General features: G+C 49.5%; 1 protein-coding gene across 1 annotated transcript in view; it reads left to right on the forward strand.

Moving 5' to 3' along the window:
* ITFG1 (integrin alpha FG-GAP repeat containing 1) overlaps nt 1-19,509 on the forward strand; it is a 54,804-nt gene extending 35,295 nt beyond the window's left edge. Inside the window, exons 11-18 of the mRNA XM_054710709.1 lie at nt 1,207-1,357; nt 2,696-2,804; nt 8,861-8,904; nt 12,110-12,188; nt 13,828-13,952; nt 14,509-14,591; nt 15,867-15,984; nt 19,149-19,509. Of these exons, the coding sequence (XP_054566684.1) occupies nt 1,207-1,357; nt 2,696-2,804; nt 8,861-8,904; nt 12,110-12,188; nt 13,828-13,952; nt 14,509-14,591; nt 15,867-15,984; nt 19,149-19,208 (769 nt within the window). The 3' untranslated portion in view covers nt 19,209-19,509. The remainder of the gene's footprint in view (nt 1-1,206; nt 1,358-2,695; nt 2,805-8,860; nt 8,905-12,109; nt 12,189-13,827; nt 13,953-14,508; nt 14,592-15,866; nt 15,985-19,148) is intronic.
* The last annotated feature ends 4,111 nt before the right edge of the window (nt 19,510-23,620 follow it).

The raw sequence follows: 23,620 nt of genomic DNA on the forward strand, positions 1-23,620 counted from the left end.
AGCGTGGAGGAAGGTCAGACACGGGGCTGACTGGGGACGAATGACTGAGGCGGACTCACCGGCTCTAAGCAGCCAGGGAGACAGTCACCCCCGCTAATGACCCATCAGCGACCTGTCTTAGTGAGAAATGGGCAGGTGCGCGCAGCGCATTAACTGCGCATGACCCGGGCATGGGCAAGTGCGCGTATTGAGATCCGGGGTCAGGTGCCTTTGAGGAGAGATGGAGACCAGCCCCTCCCTCCAAGCGAGCTTTGGTCGTGTGATTCCACGGAATTCACTTCCTAGAGCTTGAGGGCTCCCTTGGCGCCAGGTGTTTCTGCCATTCCCTTCCTGCTCCTGCTGCCGGTGAGACCTGTGGGAGGTCACTGCTCCCATCCTTGCCGTGTTTCTCGGGGTTTTCTCTCTGTGAAGTTTTCTAATGGCCGTTCTGGCTGAAGTTTTATCCATTTTTAAATTGTTCTTCGCAAAGAACCAGCTCCTGTTCCGTTGGTTTTCTGTCTGGTTTTTCTGTTTCCTGCCTCACTGCGCTCCGCTGTGCTATTTCCTTGCTTCTGCTATTTCAGATTCTGCTTGCTCCTCTCCTTCCAGTTTGCAAAAGAAGAAACTGAGTCATGGACTCGAGACCTTCCTCCTTTGGCAATGAGTGTGCAGTGCTGTAATTTTCCTCTCGGTCTGCCTTAGTGACTCGCCGCCGCCCTCGCTCCCTGCAGAGTGCTTGCTCAGCTCCCCCTGCCTCCTCCTGTCCTCGTGACCGTTTAGCGGTGTTGCATTTCATTCCCAAATCTTTGGGATTTCCCATCTCTCTGTTACTGGTTTTTCCAGTTTCCCGCGGTATAACTGACAGAACATTGTGTGAGTCTCTCGATGCCGTGAGTCCTGCAGCTGTGTGTAATGGCATGCTTACTACGTTGAGGTCCGTTGGCATTCTCCAGCGCACAGTCACTGTCTTCTGGTTTTTGTTGTTATGGTGAGAGCATTGAAGACCCGCTCTCCACTGACAACAGGGTGAAGGCGGGGGGCGGGGCGAGGGGGGAGTAGGAGAGGTAATGGGAGGAAAGGGCATATGTAACCCTGTCAACAGTAAAGATTAAAAATAAAGACGCTCCACTCTGGTAGCGATTCCCAGTGCACAGCACAGTGCTGTGAGCTCTCGTCCGCGTGACGTGCACGCGTGTCCGTGTCCTCAATGCCTGTCCTCCCTTGCAGCAGCCAGCAGGCCTTTCTGCTGGAGAACGTGCCCTGTAACAACGCGAGCTGCGAGGGCGCGCACCGCATGTTCCGCGTGTACTGGGAGCTGACGGACCTGAGTCAGATCAAGGAGGCCGCGGTCGCCACCTTCTTCGACATTTACGAAGACGTGAGTCCACGCGGGGCTGGGGGCTGATCCTCTCCCGCTCTCTCGCTTCACCCTGTTGGACCAGGAATAGATGAGGCCCTGAAAGCAAATCCGTTCGTTCAGGAAAGCCCCTCTGAGGCTAAACGCAGGGGACACATTTACGACACCCCTGGCCAGGCAGCTCAGGGAAACGTGAGAACACCCCCGAGGGGAGCACTGAGCCGGGCAGGGGTGTGGGCCCCGCAGACGGGAGCGCCGCCCGCAGGAACCAGCCCGGCACCGGCCCAGGGCAGGAGTGGCTCGGGCTCCTCGCGGTGTGAGCCACGGGCACCTGTGCCCGGTGCTGCGCGTCGGCCTTCGGCTGCAGGTGAACGCGGGAAAGGCACGCAGGGCCCTGCTTCCCCCTCGCTGTGGAAGCCGGTCCCGCTCAGGAGTCACGTGTCTGATACAATGCCTTGAACTCCAGCGCTGAGCACAGGACGCCGTGAAATACCCTCTATTTCAGAGGGAAACGCCCCCAGGCAGGGCGTGCATGTCTCTCCTACCCCCGCTTTTGCTCTTATTGTTTTTACAAGCGGCTGATTCTCAGTCATAGAATTATCCAGGCCCTTGTTCTGTCTCCCTGCCACCAGATCGCATGTTATTTCACCTTTATTAGCAGTTTTCAAGCATAAAAGTAACTGGCGAAAAGGTGCCAGGGAATTGCCTACAAGTCAATGTTTAATTCCTCTACAGAAAAGACACCCTAGATGAAATTTAAATGAATGACATTTAAAGTTGCCTTTGATTCTGGGAAATAAATTTGCTATGGAGGAATCAAGTAATTAACATCCTTGCTATGAAAAGGGCTTATAAAAACTGATAGAAGTCACCAAAAATTCCCTCTCGAGAAAAAGGGCATCGTCATTTACAGAAGAAACACGGGCGGCTAACGTGGGAAAGCCGGTCACTGGTCAACCTCATGACCTGGCGACAGGGACCCTTACGGGCGCCCTCTTTCCTCCAGTAGGGTTAGCAAAGCTTCCCCTTCCGCAGGGCATGTGACAGGGGTGGCGCCAGGCAGGCAGTCCTCCTTGCCCAGGTGTGGCCGTGACGTGGGGTCCCTGTCACGGGCCTTTACCTTCACGCACGTCAGCCTGGGAGCTAACCGAGCAAAGCGCTGTCCTCTTGGGGATCTGAATCAGCAGTGTCTCTCACTGTCCTTGTATTTCCTACTCGGGGCTTATGTCTTGTTCATGTGTTTGTATTGGAACATGGGGGTGAAGAAGGGTTACGTTTACGTGAGCAACATGCCCTGCGTGCCCAGCACTTGTCCGTGCAGCCTTGGTTTGCGCTCACCACGTCCGTTTGCTCTCCCAGGGCATCCTGGACATCGTGGTGCTCAGCAGAGGGCAGGGGAAGAGCGACGTGGCCATCCACGCGCTGAAGAACAACTTCGAAGCAGATGCGTACTTTGTGAAAGTCATCGGTGAGTGTTTGGTTTACGTTTATTATTCGCATCCACATGAGTTCCTGCCGTGACCGCTGTTCCAACCAAACCATTTCACAGGCTCTCCCTCACCTTCCTGTTGGTGATGTCTTCTCGCTCCGTTTCCCGGTGTACTTAGTCACTCATTGTCCCCGGTCCTGTTCCCGCCCACGCAGCCGTCCCCTCCCGACACCCGGGCCGGCCCGGAACCCGCACGGGCGCCGTCAGCTCTGCCCGTGTTTATGCCCCCGGAGTGATTGTAAAGGTTCCTGTGTTCGGTTTGGGTTCCCCGTGGTGTTTTTAGGGTCCCTGGGGCTTTCTCCAGAGACAGGCATGGCGTTCGTAAAGGGTCAGTTCTCTGTCTTTCTTCCGGGGCTCTGCCTTTCCCTGTTCTTGCTCTTGCTAGAATGCCCATCCCTGTGCTGATGGCTGGGGAGCGCGGACATTCTTGCCTTGTTTCTGATCTCAGGGGGAAGCCGTTCGTCTCCACCGTTGAGCGTGATGAGCTGTGGGTTCTGTGGGCGCTCTGTGTTGTGTGGGAAACCTCCCGTTTCTGGTTTGCGGAGAGTGTTGTCATGAATTGGTGTTAGAAGGTAACTGTCTCTGTGTTATTGCTGTCATCACAGTTGACACCCAGACAGCCATCAGTCCACTTGTTAATGAAATGACATGTATTCCATATGAATATTACAGTTTTGAAATGGTCCTAATTAGCTAAACACGGAAAAGCCACAGAAATATGAGTATTAGGAGACTTGAGAAATGAAAATGACAAGAGCATGTAATTTTGTTTTCTGAGAATTTCCTAGCGAATGCACTCTTATTTGAATGAGCCAGGATGGCTCCGCCTCCATCACCCATGTGGCCACAGGAAGCCAGCATGAGTCTACACTTCCTGTCCATGTGACTGTCCCCTCTGCCATTTCGAAGGGGGTATGATTTGGCTATTTTAGAGCTAAAAAATTTTTGTTTGTTTTGGGTGTTTCTGTCTTAATCCTCACCCAAGGGTATTTTCCACTGATTTCTTAGGGAGAGTGGGAGAGAGAGAGAGACAGAGAGACACATCTCTGTGAGAGCAACACGTCGATGGGTTGCCTCCTGCACGTGACCAGGGCCCGGGCCAGGGAGGAGCCTGCCACCAAGGTGCGTGCCCTTGACAGGAATCCAACCCAGGACCCTTTGGTCCGCAGGCCAATTCTCTATCCACCGAGCCAAACTGGCTAGGGCTAAAATAAATTTTTTAAACATGCTGTATATTTGGTATGCTTACCTTGGGTGGAGGGGGTCTGTGGTGGGAAAAGGGGGACATCTGTGATGCTTTTAGCAATAAAGATAAATTTAAAAATAATAAAAAATAAACTGAGTCCTGGTCCAGTTAGGGCGGTGTTCTCCCTGAAGCAGACCAGACACGAGGGCCGCAGTGGCCCACACCGTGGCTGCTCGGAGAGGACCACCTCCTTAAAGAAGGAGCAACCAGACCGCCACGTGCTTGCACGGGAACGCAGGCCTGAGGTTCCCCTGCGGGGCCCGGGAGCAGGAAGTGGCCCGTGGACGTGGTTGGCCACGTGCTGTTGACAGTTGAAGCTGGGTGGCATGTCCGTGGGCTTCCTTATACTGTTCTAGGGTGTGTGCTTGAAAAGTTGCATGTAAACAGTGTAAACCTAAGAGTCTCCGGGTGCTGTGGCCTGTGACTTCCTACCCACGTCTGAGGGTACCGGGCCCGGCTGCCGCCCGAGGCTCCGAGGCTCCGTGTCCTGGGAAGCGCTCGCAGTCCCAGGCGTATAAAGTATTATATGCAGAATATTAATGACGCTCAAGCATTGGTCTCATTCCTTCCTGAATCTTGTAAAAACCAAGGAATGCATGTTCGGTAATATATGTGTAATTTGTATCTACAAGATATTGAAATCTTATCATTTTTGGCCATACAATATGAAACTTCAAATTTGACAGAGGAAGTCTGGTAAAAAACAAAAATAGATACAGGATACAAGCCAATTTTTAGCTTGTTCTATACAAAAATGAAAAGAGAGCCCATTATGTAATTTTGAGTAAATACTAGGTGTACCGGTTAATAATAGCAGATTGTAATCAAAGGAAACACGGCTCTAACCGGTTTGGCTCAGTGGATAGAGCGTCGGCGTGTGGACTGAAGGGTCCCGGGTTCAATTCCAGTCAAGGGCATGTACCTTGGTTGCGGGCACATCCCCAGTAGGGAGTGTGCAAGAGGCAGCTGATCGATGTTTCTCTCTCATCGATGTTTCTAACTCTCTATCCCTCTCCCTTCCTCTCTGTAAAAAGTCAATGAAATATATTTAAAAAAAAAAAAAAAAGGAAACACGATAATTTCAAGAGAAATATCAAAAGTGCTTTGTTCAAAGTAATGTCCATCGCTAGCTACACATTTCCCCCCCATCTTGAGGTAATTTGTGGATACCGTCCCAATAGAACCGTTCTTGTTTTGAGGGAAACCATTCAGAGACCCAATTTTCCACTTCTTCGTACGTTTTGAAGTGCTGCTCAGAAAGTGCGTGTGCCATCGATTGGAACAAGTGGTCATCTGAAGGAGCAAGGTCTGGTGAATACAGCGGGTGGGTTCATACTTCCCAGGCAAGATCTTTTAACGTGTCTTTAACTGGTTTTGAAGTGTGTGATGGTGCATCATCATGAAGCAAAATTATGTTGCCGTGTCTTCTGGCACATTCTGGTCATTTCAGGATCAAAGGGTGGTTCAAATTGATTATTTGTTGTCAGTATCGATCAGTATTAACGGTTTCACCTGGTTTTAGAAGCTCATAATGCACCACACCTTCCTGATCCCACCAAACACAGAGCATTGTCTTCTTTCCGAAGCAATTTGGCCTTGCAGTCGATGTTGATGGTTGACCTGGATCAACCCATGATTTTGTGCATTTGGGATTCTCAAAATAATCATCGCCAGACACAATTCGATGCAAAAAAGACTTTCTTTCGTGCCGTTGAAGCAACATTTTACTGATGACTTTTCAGTTTTCCATTTGTCTTTCGTTCAGTTGATGTGGCACCCATTTTCCTTCCTTTAAAATCTTTCCCATTGCTTTAAACCCATTGGAAATTGTTTGTTGAGCAACGTTTAACCTTTCTGCAAGTTGTTTTTGAGTTTGACATGCATCTTCATCCAATAATGCTTGTAATTGTTGGTCTTCAAACTTTTTCGATTGACCTGGACGTTCTTTGTCTTTCACATCAAAATCATCATTTTTAAAGCATTTAAACCAGCGTTCACAAGTATCTTGAGATGGAGCATGTTCACCATAAGCTTTCCAAAATATACGATAACTTCTTCTTCAAAATAAAGTAATAAATTAAAACTTCCCGCAAATGCTCTTTTTTTGGCATAAAATTCGACATTTTTAAGTGTAAAAATATCTATGATGTTAACACCTTTAGCAAATTTGACATATGAAGTTTTGAAGCTTGCTGTCAATACAACAAAATTGCATACATATCAAATTGCATATATATCAACATATGTGCAACTCCATCGATTGAAGAAAATCCGCATTATTAACCGGTACACCTGGTATTCAGCACCCCCATACAGAGAACACAGCCATCCCGCCGTGCCGTCTCTCCCGCCTCCCCTGAAGCAGGAGAACGTGTCTTCCAGGCGAGTCAGTGTCCAGTGGCCACGTGGCCCCTCAGAGCTCCGTGAGCTTTGTGCCTGGCGTGGCGTGCTGGCCCCCGCTTCGGCTCCGCTTCTGAATAGGGGGCACTGCACTTCCTCGCGGTCTTCCTGCGGGGACTAAGGAAGGGCAGCAGTGACAAGTCCCTGTGCAGAGTCCGCCACTCACCACACATCAGGGAAAGAAGTTTGCGAAAATGATGCTTAATAATCTTCCCGGAGGTAGTTCCGCTGTCCCTGCCGCGCCTTAAGCTAAACCCAGAAGCACTGGGCTTGAGAGTCCCCCTGGTCACCGCCATCCCACTTCCCACGAGCCTGGCTCCTCGGCACCTCACGAGGTGGGCTAGGCGGCATGTGTCCTCTGTGTCTGGCTATTTCACAGCATAACGTCCTCAGGGCTGCCCCGTGGGGTGGCCCACGGCGGGACTCTTCCCTGTGCGGGGCGGAGCCTGTCCCTGGCGTGTGCAGAGCCCCTGTGGAGGGCGTGTTTGGGTGCTTCCGCTCTTGGACCCTGAGTAGCACGCACTTTGCTGGTTTGGTGCGAGTTGCCCTCGCTGCGAACGAAGCCGCTCACCTTCTCATGAACTCATCTCTCTCTTCCTCTTTGGAGAGATGCCTGTTCAGATCTTTTGCTCATTTTTAAATGGATTGTCTTTTCATTATTGAAATGTAAGAGTTCTTGATATTATTTGGGTCATTGCCAAATGTAATTATTATGTTATACGTTATAGTCTCACTTCATTTTCCTCCAAGTAGCCCATTCTCTGGGACCGTTTATTGAATAATCCATCTTTTCCTGCTGTCACGGGTATTTCTTGGGCGGCTCCATTGGCGTAGGCCCTGAGATGGTGAGGAAATGATGCAGAGCCTACCTGCTAGTCAGAAACAGACTCGTGGGCAAATCATTGCTGTTCAGCAAAATGATGGTTTCAGTGAAGGTGTGTGAAAATCACTTTGGGACAAATGAAAAGAAATACTAATGTCTGCCTAGAGTTGAGGGAAGATGAACAAAAAACCAAACAAAAGAACCCTTGAGAATAAAACAGTGAGAACCAGTCACTGTCCCGGGATAAGCAACTTAACCATTGAAAACTGTGTTGCAAGTAGAAAACTTTACTTCACTCTTCCCTGAAGTTGTATGTAATGTAAACATGAAGTTACATGCATGCTTCAGTGTGAATGAGCAGCTCTCTTCTCGCGTGATGAAACAGTCATGCTCATGTCTTAGTGCCTTTGTACTTCTGTTAGAACAATCCTCATTTTATAGTCACAGAATGTAAGAGAAGAACCCATTTCCCTATGGACCTGTGTGAACTGGCACATTCGTAACTGTTGTCGAGATAATGCATGCGTGCTGCGCGGAACTGTCAGCTCTCTCCAACTCGTGACACTCGCATGTGTCCTAGCACACGTCTGCTTTGTTACACGGCGTCCGCACCGGCAGCAGCAGGAGCACAGCTGTGTTTCATACTCAGGTTGCTTCTATAAAGACTGTTCACATATTCTCGCCTTCTCTTTGTGGGTGACTATAGAATAAATGTGTCATTACTTTTGTATATTTGTTGTACGGTAGACTCATCAATTATTTTATAGTTATGTTTTCTATAGCAGTTATCAAACGTGCCCAAAATCTGTGACCAGAAATTTTGACTATATAAATGGGAAAAGTCTAGTTTGAGACATAAAGTACTAAATGTTCTATTTGTTTTTCTCAGCAGGCATTTTAATTGGTTTGCATTTGGTACTTTTGTCAGATTCCAATTCATCCTTGAAATGGAGCTAACCAGTTGGAAAATAAAGCCCACAGTAGCTATAGCTGGATGTAACCAGAATTACCTCACCTATATATTAGCATCCTGATTGCTTCACAAAGGCTTTTGAAATCCTGGTATAAAGTGAACAACAAAAATTTAATTTACTCAGATCTAAAGAAATGAATTGGTTTCTGCTTGTGATTATCAACCAAAAGAGCATATTAATAGATTTTAGGTGAAACAGTAAGAGTTTTCTTTAAATATAAGTTTACATTTTATCAGTAACTAGAGGCCTGATGCACGAAATTCGTGCACTGGGGGAGGGAGGGGTCCCTCAGCCCGGCCCGCACCCTCTCGCAGTCTGGGACCCCCTCACTTCTACTGTCCACCTGCAATGGGGGCAGGAGAGGCTCCCACCCCCGCCGCTGCGCTCGCTGGTTATGAGTCCGGCTTCTGGCTGAGTGGTGCTCCCCCTGTGCGAGTGCACTGTCCACCAGGAGGCAGCTCCTGCGTTGAGCGTCTGCCCCCTGGTGGTCAGTGTGTGTTATAGCGACCGGTTGTTCTGCCGTTCGGTCAATTTGCATATTATGCTTTTATTATATAGGATAATAAGTAGCCTTTTCTTTATTTCTCCACAGTTCTTAGTGGCCTCTGTTCTAATGACTGTCCTCGTAAGATAACAGTAAGTAAACTCTCAGTTGTCAATATTTCTGAGAAATTCTTTGCGTGATAAATAGATACACACAAAATAGTTGTTATAGGTTACAATCAAGTCAGTACCCTTTAGGAGTGACTACAGTACCCTTCCGTGCTCAAGAAGCCACCCTCCATTACTCCTGGGCCTCCCATACCAGACTGTACTCCTTGTGGGCAAGCCTGGGTCATCTTTGTGTACTTGGTACATAACACAAGGTCAGGCTTATGAATTTTTTAATGAAATTTCTTGTACAGTCTTAATATTGACTTGCTGTCTTGTGGAATGTTTCAGTGAAATAACAAAATGTGAAAATAATTAGGCTTCATTTTTTAACTTGCCTATTCATGGAAATTATAAGAATGTTGCATTATATTTGAAAGTGTGTGTGTGTGTGTGTGTGTGTGTGTGTGTGTGTGTGTGTGTGTGTAAATGGTATACCCTGCCTGGGTCCTCACTAGCCCTTGTTTTGTAAGGAATTAGCCCCCATTTAAAGGTGAGGAAACTAAGGCCGGGAAATTCAGTTGTCCAAAATCATAGAGCTATCACACTGCTGAGACACGAGGAAACAGACCCTGACCCAGAGATTCCATCGAGGCCCAGCCTCAGAGTGACCCCCTGAGCGAGTGAGGAAGGCAGGTTCCAGGAGGAGGAGTTGACCGTGATGTGTGGGGAACGGAAGCGAGGATGGTCCTTCAGCAACGGCTGCCAGGAGGCAGAGGCGCCGGGCCTCTGTGCTCCTTGTCGGCAGCATTGCACGCAGGCACCCCGGGGCGGGGTGTAACTCCTGCAGGCCAGGCCCTCAGAGCTGCGTGTAGGTAGGAGCCCAGATGCCCAGCCGTGCGCGCCAGCAGCTGGAGGAGACTCGGTGCTCGTCCTGGAGGGAGTCTGGGTGCTGTGCTACTGCGTCTCCTGTGAGTGCGCATGAGTGCCGGCCAGACCCCTCTGCTTCCCATCACAGCATGTACATGGGCGGGGAGCTGGGAGGAGGGAGGCAGGCAGTGTATGGGAGCTCCACTTTCCACTTAACGTTGCGGCGAATCAAAAACTGCTATAAAACATCAGGTCGATTTTAAAAAGTGGGGTGCAGATGTAATTCATCAGAGGCTAAAGATGGCTGTGGGTATTTGCGTGATGTCTGCCCAGTTTGTGGAAAGTCCAGGTCCTTTGTCCCTCCGCCTTCCCTCACTGACACTTCCCTACCAGGTCAAGTGGAGAACTTGAGGCTGACCTTGACCGTTCCTTTCACCCACACGTTCTAGTGGGAATTGGGGAGGAAGGACTGCAGTGGAGGCAGGTGGTCCTTCTAAGACCAGCAGCGCCCCGTCCTCCTCCTAAAGCCACTCTGTTGCAGGGGAACAGAATCGTGTGTGAGTCCCATCAAGCCCGCAGGCAGAGGGGGTCCCACGGGATTACTCGCGCGGCCCCCGCCTTTGGGCTTGTCTGCAGGTGGTGCCTCTGCCCCTGCTCGCCCATTTATTACTTCCTTTGGGGTTCAGACCCTGTTGGACTGCCCTTCACAGGCATGGCTCTCCTTCCTCGCCAACACCGTAGGCCACCCCTTTGTGACACCCTAAAGCAGCCGCATACCCTCCTGCCCAGTGGCCATGGACCAGGTGGATGCCCCTCGTGAAAGTGCCCGTCTCCTGGAAGAGCGGTGTTTATGTTGCTTTGGCATCATAATAGGAAGCGTCACATCAGACGTGACCCAGTGTGAGACGGAGAGGGGAACCCGCGTGTCACACCACCCACGTTAACTCACGACTGAACAGCTCTCCTGCCTGCGGGTTCCCGCCTGACACAGGCAGCCTGTCTCTGTGGAGAGAGGAAGAACGCTCCGGCCAGCAACTAGTCCCACCCAGATGCCTTTATCTTCATTTCGAGAGTCTTCTTCTTTTTTTATATATACAGAGAGGAAGGGAAAAGGATGGAGAGTTAGAAACATCGATGAGAGAGAAACATCGATCAGCTGCCTCCTGCACACCCCCTACTGGGGATGTGCCCGCAACCAAGGTACATGCCCTTGACCGGAATCGGACCCAGGACCCTTCAGTCCGCAGGCCGACACTCTATCCACTGAGCCAAACTGGTTAGGGCTCAAGAGTCTTCTTCTTACCCAACGTCAGCACCTCCCTCCCACGGCCACACTCTGGACCTTCGCTACCAGAACCGCTTTAATCTGAAATCAACGCGTTTTATCCAGCTCTGACGACCACATGGTTTTCTAGCCTCTCACTCTTGCTGCTCTAACTGTACCTGTTCAGCTTGAAGGCATTAGTCTCTTGACCTGCATCAGCCCTCTCTTGTCTCTACCTCCCTCCTTACTCAGCTCCCGTACATCAGCCATCCATCACGTCTGTCACCCATCATCTCTGCCACTAACCTTAAAACACTCTCCTGCTGCACCTGCCGGCCAAGTGACAGCATTGTGTTAGTCAAAACCTGTGCTCCCGGGGCTTCTGAAGGCAAATACAGAGCCCTCGTGTTGGCCCCACCACTGACCCATAATCTCCCCCCTCGAGGGAGTGTTCGTGTTGTATCCTAGTCTGACATGGACCTAGGCATCTTCTCTCTGTTCTTCTCTGGAGGCTTTCAGGGTTTTCTCTTTGACTGTCTGCTGATTGAATACGATAATCTTGGGTATAGGTGTTCAGGTATTTGTCTTCTTTGGTATTCTCTAAGCTTCCTGAATCTGTGGTTTCATGTATGTCACTAATGTGTGGGAAATTTCATGTCATTATTTCAAATATTAGGGCCTTGTCAGATCTTTTTTCTGGAAACAGTGATGCACCTATGTGTGGCCTACTAGATTCCCAGGAATATGTCAGAGCTTCTCACAGCTACCATTTGAATATCTCATTTGCATTTTTCCTTTTAAGAGTTGGCCAACCTCACATGAGTCCAAACTGATAGCACAGCCTCGGGCAGTCTCAGTGTAAACAATTGCTGAAGATTGTTTTTAACAAACAGTCCCACTTGGTAGGGCTGTTCACACAGAGCAAGCTCCAGACTTGGGGAATGCAGACATGCTGAGGGTGGGGCTTCTCAGGGGGCTGCCAGACTTCAAAGAGTGACAGTCCTCTGGGGAGAGCTGCTCAGGATGCTGACCATATATGATAGACAGTTTTAGTGCCTGGATGTCCAACAAGATGGCTCACTCACTTCCCAAGGCTTACCTTTCTTTTCATTGCAGCCCTTTGGAGTGAATCAGCCCGGCCCGTACATCATGTACACAACTGTGGATGCAAATGGATATCCGAAAAACGGTTCAGGTGAGACTGGGTGCCAGGCTCACAATGCACAGGAACACCTGTAGTCAGTCTATGGGCAAGGTAAACTGGTGACAAAAATTAGCCCGCTTCCACACCCCTCACCAGATCTTCACCTTTACATTACACTTAGTCTTTCTGTAGACTTACATCAGTAGATCACAGAAGGTCCTCGTGACAAATACTAATTCCTCAAATTTCCCGATTGTGATGAAGCCAAATTGTTACCCGATTTTTCAGTTGAAGTAACAGAGATTGAGAGAAATTACTTGCGTTATTTTGATCCAATTGTGAAGTGGAAATTAGTTAACTAAGCTCCTCTCAGGAGAAATAAAAATTAGGAATCCAATCTACAACCTAAAGTAATCCTAGTTTTTTCCCAGTGGAATAGAAGCTAGAATGTTACATAGAGCTAGTTTTGATATATGATCATAAAGAAAAACTCTGGCTATACTTCTGAAGCAATAATAAAGAGAAACGCCATTAAGACAAAAAAGAAATAAGACTAAGCGAGGGATGTGTGCTTTTGACAGATGCTGGCGGCCTGAGATGGGGTTTAGATCGCAGTAAACACACTGTGATCGCTCCGATTCTCTAAGTAAGAAAAGGGAACATAACATATTAATGCTTCTCTGAGACGCTAGAGGCCTAGCCATGAAGAAGCATAAGCAGAGTTGCTTTTATTCTCCATTTTTATGGACCCAGCAGTATGGGAGAGCTCACTATATAGCCCTTCTTGTTGTATATGCCGGCCTCACGGAAGTACATCCCAGTGAGTCTCCTTTTCAGCTAACTGTACATGTTTAAACTCTGTCATGCTACTGCCTCAGCACATATCCATAAAATAAAAGCTTTCAAAATTCAAGGAGAAATGGGCAAACAGTTATAATCAAATACTTTAATAGACTGCTGGTCAGGGAAACGTAAATGAGGACATAGACCGTTTGAACAAATCGCTGCTTTACGTTTTAATTCAGAAACTTGTTAAGCCAGGACTCGCTGGGGCTCTCCTTCGCTGAGCGAACATTATTCAGGCATATTTTTGTGTCAAAAAACAAATCGGTAACAAAAGAAAATGGAAAGAGCGATGATGCCCTTTGGAATGCCCATGACATGGTTTCTCTCTGAAAAAATGAATTTTTGCAAGAATTGTTCCCTTACCTTAATCTCACATCAACTAAAGGTCTGACAGGAAGAGCCACGTCCACAGTGCCGGGGGCGGAGGGGGACTTAACTAGTGACGGTGATTTCATTCTCACTGAAAGGCAAGAAAGGGGGGAGGGACGGAGAGAAGATACAGACTACCTCTAAGCAGCAACTGATACCTCCTTTCGGTCTAATTACAAAAACCGAATGACTGCGTGAATGAATGACTTACATAACGCACAGAACGGATGAGAAACAGTAAGAAAGTTTGCAGCTCATTCAGCTGCTCAGCAGTTAGGAATCCCATCTGCACAGATGCAGTGAGTCAGACGTATTCTGAAAAATCAAGGAAAATTAGAAACTGTAGTGACAAACTTGTTAGAACAAAAGATTTTGCCTCATGAAATTCTATTCCTATTTTTAAGTATATCATTTTAATATTTGATGAGAGCATTGTTTCCAAAGGGTCTTTTTTTTTTTTTTTAAATAAATGTAGCTGGACAACTCAGCCAGTCGGCACACCTAGCTCTCCAGCTGCCGTACAATGTACTTGGTTTAGGTCGAAGTGCAAATTTCCTTGATCATCTCTATGTCGGGATTCCCCGTCCATCTGGAGAGAAGGTGAGTACAAATATATTTCTTTTACAATTAACGTATATTCTAATATTCACTATTCAAACATTTGAATTCAAACTCTTGAGTTGAATTGAATTGAATTGAATTGAATTGAGTTGAATTGCAGTGATGCAAATAAAGAGCTAAGAGAATTACTGGCGGTGGCCTGGCGGGAGCACGTCCTAATGGGAACTAGAGTTCCCGTCTCCTCTCCATAAGCCTCGTGAGCCTCGCCCTCCCCTGCTCTCCTCGCCGTCTCACTCAGAGTCTCACATGCTTGTCAGACCCCCTCAGCTCTGAGCTCCAAGCCCTGGAAGCAGTGACTGCCGCGCATAAATAATAATATTTGTTGAAGGAACGCACCCGGGAGGCGGGAATGCGGTCCTTCCCTGAGAGATCGCACACATTGTGCCGCAGCACCAGGAGCCCTGCCGGGGCGCCACAGACATGGACACAGCCTCCCAGGCCCAGGGCTCCACGGAGCCTGAGAGCACCCGTCTGCTCCTCGTCGGGAGGCGAGTGTGCAGGGGACTAGACGCTGAGCCTTCCCTCCTCCTTGCAGGCGGTGCGGAAGCAGGAGTGGACCGCCATCATCCCCAACTCCCAGCTGATCGTCATTCCTTATCCCCACGACATGCCTCGGAGGTAAGGCCGCCTGAGCTCTGCCCAGACCCGGCGTCTGTCCTGTGCGCTCCCTGCTGTGCTCCCCCCGGAGGGCGGGCCAGCACTGCACCCCTCCCGCAGACCCCGTGACTGCACACCCCATACAAAGCGCCCGGCGCTCCCATGCAGACAAATTAAACCTTATCTGAAAACGAGCATGTTAACCATGAGAGGTTTCTACATGTCCCACTTAAACAAATCGGTCCTCAGTTTACTAGCTGTAAATCCAGCATGTCAGGGTGCTGGGTTTTCTAATAAGCACAGATCTTTTCACTTCTGAACTTCTGGAAAACTCTGTCACAGCTTTCCTCTACCATCTCCACATTTTTCATGTTTCTCTTGTTCTTTCTGAAGAAATGTTCCTTCCAGATTTATAGACATAATAAAAGCCAAATTGATTTTACTTTGAGGTCTATTTTGAGATTTACTCACTAGAGACTAACTTGTGGATCAATAAATTTTAATTAGCCCCAAATACGTCAGTCGCTACTTGCCATTCATCAGAGCCATTGTACCTTTATTAAACTTCTGAAATGGAAATATACCCATTACCTCTCTTTGGGAAGAACAGAAGTGATTTGTGTGGAACCCCCTGCAGTGTGCCTGCCTCAGGCTTCCCGGGATGCAGGTGCTGGCTGGGTGGGCTGCCCAAAGAAAGACCTGCTTCTGTTTACGCTAAAGCTGCCCATTGCCCTGACGCAGAGTGACTCCCTCGGGTGCTTCTGTAAGTGGCCTCCCATCCACCATGACACAGGGACGGCCCAGGGTCCCCACAGGCCATCTCTGCACCCACCTGGTCACATGGTTGTCTTAGTTGGTCGTAGTACATCTATGAGCGGAGGTCCAAGAAAAGATGATAAGGAAATCTTACCAAAATCCTGTGGCTACCAGCATAGAGTTCAAGGTGTCAAATTAAGAAGGCAAGCAGGATGTGAAAGCAGCGTCTAACGTTCTCCCAAGAACCCTTGACAAATGTCCCTCAGAGTACTGTCCACAGGATCAAGGAGAAATGTCACAGCACCTCATCAGAAATCCTGCCGACTCCAGGTCGCGGATGAAACCTGCACCCTCAGGGCCAGCGAGAGTTAGTCCTGCCCAAACGCAGTGGCTTCTGTTTGTTGGTAACACAGGGTCAGATGGAGGAGTGACGTGAATGAATGGATCGCTTCGTTCATAAGCTGTCTTGCTTTTTGGTCTCAGTAGAATTGTATCTTTAAGTAAAAACGGTCATTCTGACTCCTCTGTTGTCCTCGGCAGCTGGAGTGCCAAGCTGTACCTCACGCCAAGTAACATCGTCCTGCTGACGGCCATCGCGCTCATCGGCGTCTGCGTGTTCATCCTGGCCATCATCGGCACCCTGCACTGGCAGGAGAAGGTCCGTTCACAAACGAGACGCTAACGTTGGCTAAGTAACGCGCTGCTCTTTAAAACACCGTGTTTAAGCCTTTTTGACATGAGTAAGATTTTCAGATCTTTCCATTCCTGTCCATAATGTCTCTTTGTTGCTGTTGTTAAGCCTCACCTGAGGACTTTTTTCCCGTTGGCTTTAGAGAGAGTGGAAGGGAGGGAGAGAGACAGAAAGAGAAACATCAATGTGAGAGAGAGGGACATCGATTTGTTGCCTCCCGCACGTGCCCCCACCAGGTCCAGGGATCGAACCTGCAGCTCAGGTACATGCCCTTGACCAGGAATCAAACCCTTGACTCTTCGGTGCTTGGACCAATGCTCTAACCACTGGGCAATGCTGGCCAGAGCTATAAAGTCACCTTATTGATACTTGCTTTTATTCCCTTAAGGTGCTATGTCTCAGCAGGTCATACAAATCACAGGAGACGATTTACTTTAAAATGTTGATGTACAATAGTGGTAGTGATCGCCCCAAGTAACCAGGTACATGGAAAAAATTTAATTGGAAACAATTTCCTAATGGCCTGAAAAAATGATCATTTTTTATGAGTGTTCATGATTTCCCGCGGAGGCCTTCTGCGGGAATGACACCTCTCTCGAGCGCTCTCTCTCTCTCTCTCCCTCTCTCTGTCCCTGAGAAGAACAGAGCCCACAGAGGCTCACAGCGGGCCCCAGCTCTGGGGGCGAGGAGCTGAAGTGGCCCATCTTCCTTCTGTCAAGTATTCTCTGCACTGAAGTGATTTCTGCGCTTCAATGAAACACCCTGAATAATGAAAAGCAAAACTCCAAATATGTAGGTTTCCATACAGTGCCAGTGAGGAGTCCAGGCGGCGGCCACAGCTATTGGCGGTTTAGATGCAAATTGAAAAGGCTAGTTTCCACGTGTACACGAATATAAAGTACCTAACTAGCAGGTCGCAGCAGTGTTTTCCCAAAAGGGCTCCTTCGTGTCCCAAAAGTATTTCTTTTTTGCACCCGCCCTCTGTATTGCCATGCCCGCCATAAATTACTAAACGTCCACTAAAATCACCACCCGCTACCTCTAACTTATGAAAAAGAGAACGCGTTCCCTGTCTGGTAAATGTTCATGGCTTCTCTCTTCAAAAATGTCACTCTTTTCACATGAGAAATATGGTAACAGAGCTACAGAGTCCGCTCATTCTCAGACCAACTTAAGGGGTGAGACCAGGGAGCCTTCGAACTGGGTCCGGTTGCGGTCCGAAACCCCCCGAGCTCAGCACCTACACTGAGGCGGTCACTCCCTTAGCTTCTCGGGATCTGATGGCGGGCGGCACACTGGGCTCCCACCCCCTGCCGCCTGGCGCAGAGGGTCACGCACAAACGTGTGTGCTGCCTCCCTGGCGCTTTTTCGCTGCTTGCCTCCCGCCCACCGCACCCACCCGGCTGCTCCTTCCTTCCCTTCCTAATCACAGCACCCACCGGGCTTCCTTCTTCCCACACGCGCCCTCCAGCTTCATCCAAAGTCGTCTCCCTCTCAGGACATTGGCAGCATTTTTCCATTTAAATATGTCTGTTTGTATTGACTTCAGAGGAAGGGAGAGGGAGAGAGAGAGAGAAACATCGACGATGAGAGAGAATCATCCATCAGCTGCCTCCTTGCACGCCCCCCACTGGGGATCGAGCCCAGATCGAACCTGGGCCTGTGCCCTTGACTGGAATTGAACCCTGACCTCCTGGTTCATCTGTTGATCACCAACTGCCAGGCACATTTTTCACTTTTTATTCTGAAATATTATTCAGTATGTTTGGCTTTTTTCTTTCTAGACTTTAAGTTCCTTGAGAGCAAAATACAAAAATGAGGGTCTTTTTAATCCCTCAAAGTACAGTACTTTGCTGGGAACAGAGTCAATTCTGCTAACTCAATAGGGTAACCCCAAAATAATTAACGCACTTTAATATGATTAATTTGGATGCGCTGGTTAACATCAGGCAGGGGTAGGAGTGGAGAAATGTAATCGCTGGTTCCGTCCTTACAGAATCTCATGTTTCCTCCTACTTTCAAATAAATAATACACAATTAAAAGGAAGCATTTAAGGAACATCTCTGGTTGGCTTTTAGTGTCAGTGTATATCATCCTATCTAATAATAGCGTAATAAGCAAATTAACCGTACCTCCGCGACAAAAATGGCGGCCCCCATAGCCACAAGATGGTGGCACCCAGTCCCCTCAGCTCTGCTGCTGGAGTGTCCGGCCTGTCCACAGGAGCAGCGAGGCTGGATCCGCCTCCGGAGGGGTTTTTGATCCGCCCCCAGACACGGCAGTCAGAGCCTGGACAGCAGGGCATGGAGGCTTCCTTAGCACGGCTGCAGTGGGGAAGCCCAGGCCCAGCAAACAGAGCCTGGACAGCAGGGCATGGAGGCTTCCTTAGCGCGGCAGCGGGGAAGCCCCAGGCCCAGCAAACAGATCCTGGACAGCAGGGCATGGAGGCTTCCTTAGTGCTGCAGTGGCGGGGAAGCCCCAGGCCCAGCAAACAGATCCTGGACAGCAGGGCATGGAGGCTTCCTTAGTGCGGCAGCAGCGGGGAAGCCCCAGGCCTGGCAAACAGAGCCCAGACAGCAGGGCATGGGGGCTTCCTTAGCAAGGTGGCGGCAGGTACACCCCCAGGCCCCACAGACAGAGCCTGGACAGCAGGGCAAGGCGGCTTCCTTAGTGTGTCGGTGTCCTCGAAGCCCCCAGACCTGGCAGACAGAGCACACTGCAGGGCATTGGGGCTTCCTGCGCATGGCGCATGGCGGAGGCAGGCAGAGAGCAGAGAGCAGGGCATGGGGGCTTCATCTCCATGGCTGCAGCGAAACCTCCAGGCCCGCAGAGAGCAGAGAACCACGGGGAGTGGGCCTAAGCCATCAGTAGGACATCCCCTGAGAGCTCCTGGATTGTAGGGGGTGCAGGTTGGGCTGAGGGACCCCCATGCACGAATTTCGTGCACCGGGCCTCTAGTTACTTATAAAATCACTCCTGTAAACTTTGAAAACCGTGCATAGACTGTTCCAGAATCACACCTGTGTCCGTTCATTGCTGAGGGCTTTTCTAAACTAACCACTTTATCCCAGAACTGAGTTGTCCGGTGACACTTCCTGCCGTTTATAAATGACTCTGCTGTCTCTTTCAGAAAGCGGACGACAGAGAGAAGCGGCAGGAAGCCCACCGGTTCCACTTCGACGCCATGTGACCTGCCTGGCGCGGCGCGTGGACGGCGCTCGCTTGATTCACGAAATGCTGGCTTCGGCTTGGCCAGGAAAGGGGGGATTGAACGTTGTTTCTAAGTGATGCGTCCTTTGTGATTTGGGGAAGTGCTGAGGTCAGCGTGTCGGAGGTGCCGGGTCCTCTGGAACTCTGCCAGCGGTCAGGGTCTTCGCGTTGTGGTGAGCATTCTCTTCCTTGGTGGGCGGTGCATGCACTCAGTGTACGTGTTTGTAATCATAGTAGAATGATGGTGACGGGAAAGCCTGTAAATAAACTATTTAAATGAGCAGGTGTTTCTGTTCCGCTTGACTTGGTCTCACTCCTCACCCCAACGACACCCTTTTGTGACGTATCTCGGGTGACGTTACCAACTTTCCCCCACCAGGCAGGTCAGGGCCTCACCGATGGCAAACAGTGTGGTGGCTGGGAATCCGGCTCTGGAATCGCGGGGGACAGACCGGCCTGAACCCTGGTCCCACCCTCGCAGGCGGTGGGAACATGGCTGATGCTTGGCCCCAGGGCCTCTCTCCTTGATCATCAGTGGGGCAGGCACTGCGGCTCAGGGGCCACCGGGAGCGCTGACGGAACGGGGCATCTGATGGGAGCTCAGCGCCCAGCACAGCGTGAGTGGTCACGGCCATTCTGCATCAGGTGCTTTCCTGAGACGCCACCCTGACATCAAATGCTCCCACACCTACCAGTCACAGGCCCCTAGGATTGTGTTTCCCGGCATCAGGAAAGCACATTTGGAAGCTAAGTTCTCGGCAGCTATCTTAGAGGATGTGTTTGCTCAGATTAACTACAAATACGGCAGCGCCTCCCCCAGTGGACGGGCCCTGAAACCTCTCCCCGTGGCAACGCAGGGCGTGGATTTCCGACGGAGCCACTGCGGGCGCACCCGGAGGCCACGGCCATAGTCGCGTTTCCTTCTCTGGCGCTTGCGGGAGCCGAGCTTCACCCCCCAACGCCACGTCTGTGCAAACTTCCGTGGGCTCCACCTCTCCGGGAGTTCCCACAGGCTCAGATCCGAGCGTGGGGGCTCACGGAGCAGCCGCCACAGTTGTCTGCTGTGCAGTGGACATGCGGCGGCTCTAGAACCGAAGTCCCTGAAAACAATCACGTTTGCTCCCCGTGGTGGTTTCTTCCCTGCGGCTCACTGTGTGTCCAAGCATGTGAGTCTGTCTTCCTAATAAACACTCCGGCCTGAGGACTCGCCAGGCATGTCCGTGAGTCTGTGACTAATGGCTCTGGAGCACAAAGTGGCTGGAGGGGGGTGAGGTCTAAATCGCCTTTCTGGGCCGGCAACTCACCATTCGTTGACCCGCCCTTTATATGTCTCCATCTACCTGCCAAAAACCGCAATGCCTTTGCAAAAGCGGGATTCCCAGAACAGTTCCCACTCCCCGGCCTCCCTCAGAATGAAAGTCAGCTTTTACACACACTCCCTCCCCTTCCCTCTCGCTGAGGAAAGGCGGGCCCCATTCTGTGGAGAGAGACCGAGACCCGCACCCTCGCTCACGGAACATCCCGCACACCTGGGAAGAGCATCCCACAGGAAAGGAGGTGGACGCCCGGGTAGCCTTCTCACGCAGGAAATGCAAGACCGCTCGATTCCATCATGAACCTTCGGTTTACACAAGGGTCCAGTGGATTCTGACAGTCATTGCAAGAGAACAAGTTCTAGTCCATGTTTTAAAAATTAATTTTTCTTATGTCCTTCAGACGACCTCCAAGAAAGAACAAAGCCAGTCAATGGAAACCCTCACAAACAGCTCCTCAAAAAGGAAGCTCAGAAACCTGCCTGTGGCCAACAGCCCAGTGCATTCTCACTGGAGGCCTCAAACAAGCCAACACTGAGTTTCCAGTAGGATGAGCTCCCCCATCTCCTAACCTGTCCCAAGCTAGGTTTAGAAGGCTGGGCCTTGCCCGGCCGGCGTGGCTCAGTGATTGAGCATCAATCTGTGAACCAGGAGCTCAGGGTTCAATTCCTGGTCAGGGCACATGCCTGGGTTGTAGTCTCAATCCCCAGTGGGGGGGCGTACAAAAGGCAGCCGATCAATGATTCTCTCTCATTACTGATGTTTCTCTCTCTCTCTCTCTCTCTCTCTCTCTCTCTCTCTCTCTCTCTCTCTCTCTCTCCCTCTCCCTCTCTCCCTCTCTGAAATCAATAAAAATATTTTTTTTTAATAAGAAGGCTAGGCCTTTATGCTCCTACACTTATCAATCATTGGTGACAGGTTGCCTCAAGAGCCTCTATCAAGAAAAAGAAAATGGAGCATTTTATATGCCATTTGGGACATTCAAACTCAGATTGAAAATCTGAGAGCAACATTCATAGTTTCAAATTTAAAATTACTCCTACCCTATGCCCTAGCCGGTTTGGCTCAGTGGATAGAGTGTTGGCCTGGGGGCTGAAGGATCCCGGGTTCCATTCTGGTCAAGGGCATATGCCCGGTTTTGGGCTCGATCCCCAGTAGGGGGCATGCAGGAGGCAGCTGATCAATGATTCTCTCTCATCATTGATGTTTCTATCTCTCTCCCTCTCCTTTCCTCTCTGAAATCAATAAAATAAATAAATAAATAAAAACATTTAAAAACAAATAAGTTACTCCTACCTATAGTTTCCACCTATTTGAGATGAATTTGAAATAAACAAGCCAAGAGTATATCTAGTTAGGGCTAGTGATGGCACTTTCAAAACCTTTGGGTATGGATAAGCAAATAGACATTACCTAGGGCTGTCTGTGCCGTGGCAGAATGCTCAGCCCTCAATCAGTGTGGACCACTTTGTGTTTCTTACCTACATCATCAAAAGATAAAAAAAGATAAAGCTCCCTTTCCTGTAACACATAATTCTCAATCACTGCCTCAATCGCCATATTTCTTTAAAGGAAAGTAAATATCCAGTTCAGCCATGATTTACAGATTGTGTAAATTATTAGCTGGATGGTTGTGATATGTCATTCTGCTTGCAATATGTGTCTTAATAGATCTATGTGTCCAAAAAAAAGGGGGGGGGAGGGACACAAATAACGAATGTCAGAAATGAGCAAAGAGAGATAAAGTATCTACTAAAGCAAAATGCACCACCTCTCTGCTGGGCCCATTGTAAAGCTCCTCAGAGGAACATGAAACAGATCTTCAATAATGCACAGTTATACCATGTTCATGGACAGCACAACTAAATATGGTGACGATGTCAGATCTCTCAGTAGTCCAGTGGGTTTTGTTAATGTTGCTGAACTTGATAAGCTGTTTCGAAAATTGACATGGGAATACAGAGGGCCAAGGGCAGCCTAGACACTCTTGAAAAAGAACAAGAAGTTGCTGTCAGAGATGAAAATTTAAGATAAAAATTATGATAATGAAGACAGTGTAGTGCCAGTGAAAAGAGGGACGGCCCAAAGACCTCAATGTGGAATGCAAATGTATAAGCTCGTAGTATTTGGACGTAAATAACTTCATGACCCTGGGACAGGGAATGGTGTTTTATTTAAGTCATAACACAACCGATAAAGGAAATTTTTGATGTATTGGAGTACATTTACACGGGTGTTCAACCTGACTGTGAAGGAAATGTTGAATGATAACTTCACTGAGATACCACTAAACATCTGCCAGGAAGACAGATGGTAGTAACGGCTGACAATAACCAAGTGTTGGTATGGAGGTGGAGCAAGAGGAGTCTTGCCCACCCTCAGTGGGGCTTCATAAAGCAGCAATTGCTCTTCCTTCTGCTTGGTGAAGTTGACGCTCTGTACACTAATTCTACACCAACAGAAACCCTTGCACATGTACACCAGGGTACAGGTGTGCCATCAATCCTTGGTATCGCAGGGGATTGGTGCTAGCCCTCCCCACCCCCAGATACCAAAACGTGTGGATGCTCAAGTCCCTTATATAAAACTAGTAGCCCTGTGCATGAATCCATGCGCCAGTAGCTCTCTGCAGGCCCTGGCCGCTCCGCACCCGCTGCCCAGAGGCTCTCTGCAGCCCAGAGGCTCTTCGCTCTGGGATGCTTGCCTCGTCGCCTCAATGAAGCAGCATTCCACCAAGCCACTCACGCTGCCCACTCTCAGCGACCGCCCACCCTAGGATTGGGGGACTCCGGCGGGGCTGAGGGGACTGGGCGCTGCCATCTTGTGGCTATGGGCACCACCATCTTTGTGATGGAGTGGTTAATTTGCATATTACCCTTTTATTAGATAGGCTAGTGTAGTATTTGCGTGCAACCTGCACACATCCCCCTGTGTACCTTAAGTCATCTCTAGGTTACTTGTCAGACCTAAAACTACACAGACAGTTGTCATCCTGTGATGTGTAGGGAATGACCAGGAAAGGCTGTACGTGGGCAGTGTGGACCCAACCATCGTAGGCCCAACTACAGAGTGTAAGTCG

The sequence above is a fragment of the Eptesicus fuscus genome, chromosome 21 (genome assembly GCF_027574615.1).
Source record: "Eptesicus fuscus isolate TK198812 chromosome 21, DD_ASM_mEF_20220401, whole genome shotgun sequence".
Lineage (NCBI taxonomy): Eukaryota > Metazoa > Chordata > Mammalia > Chiroptera > Vespertilionidae > Eptesicus > Eptesicus fuscus.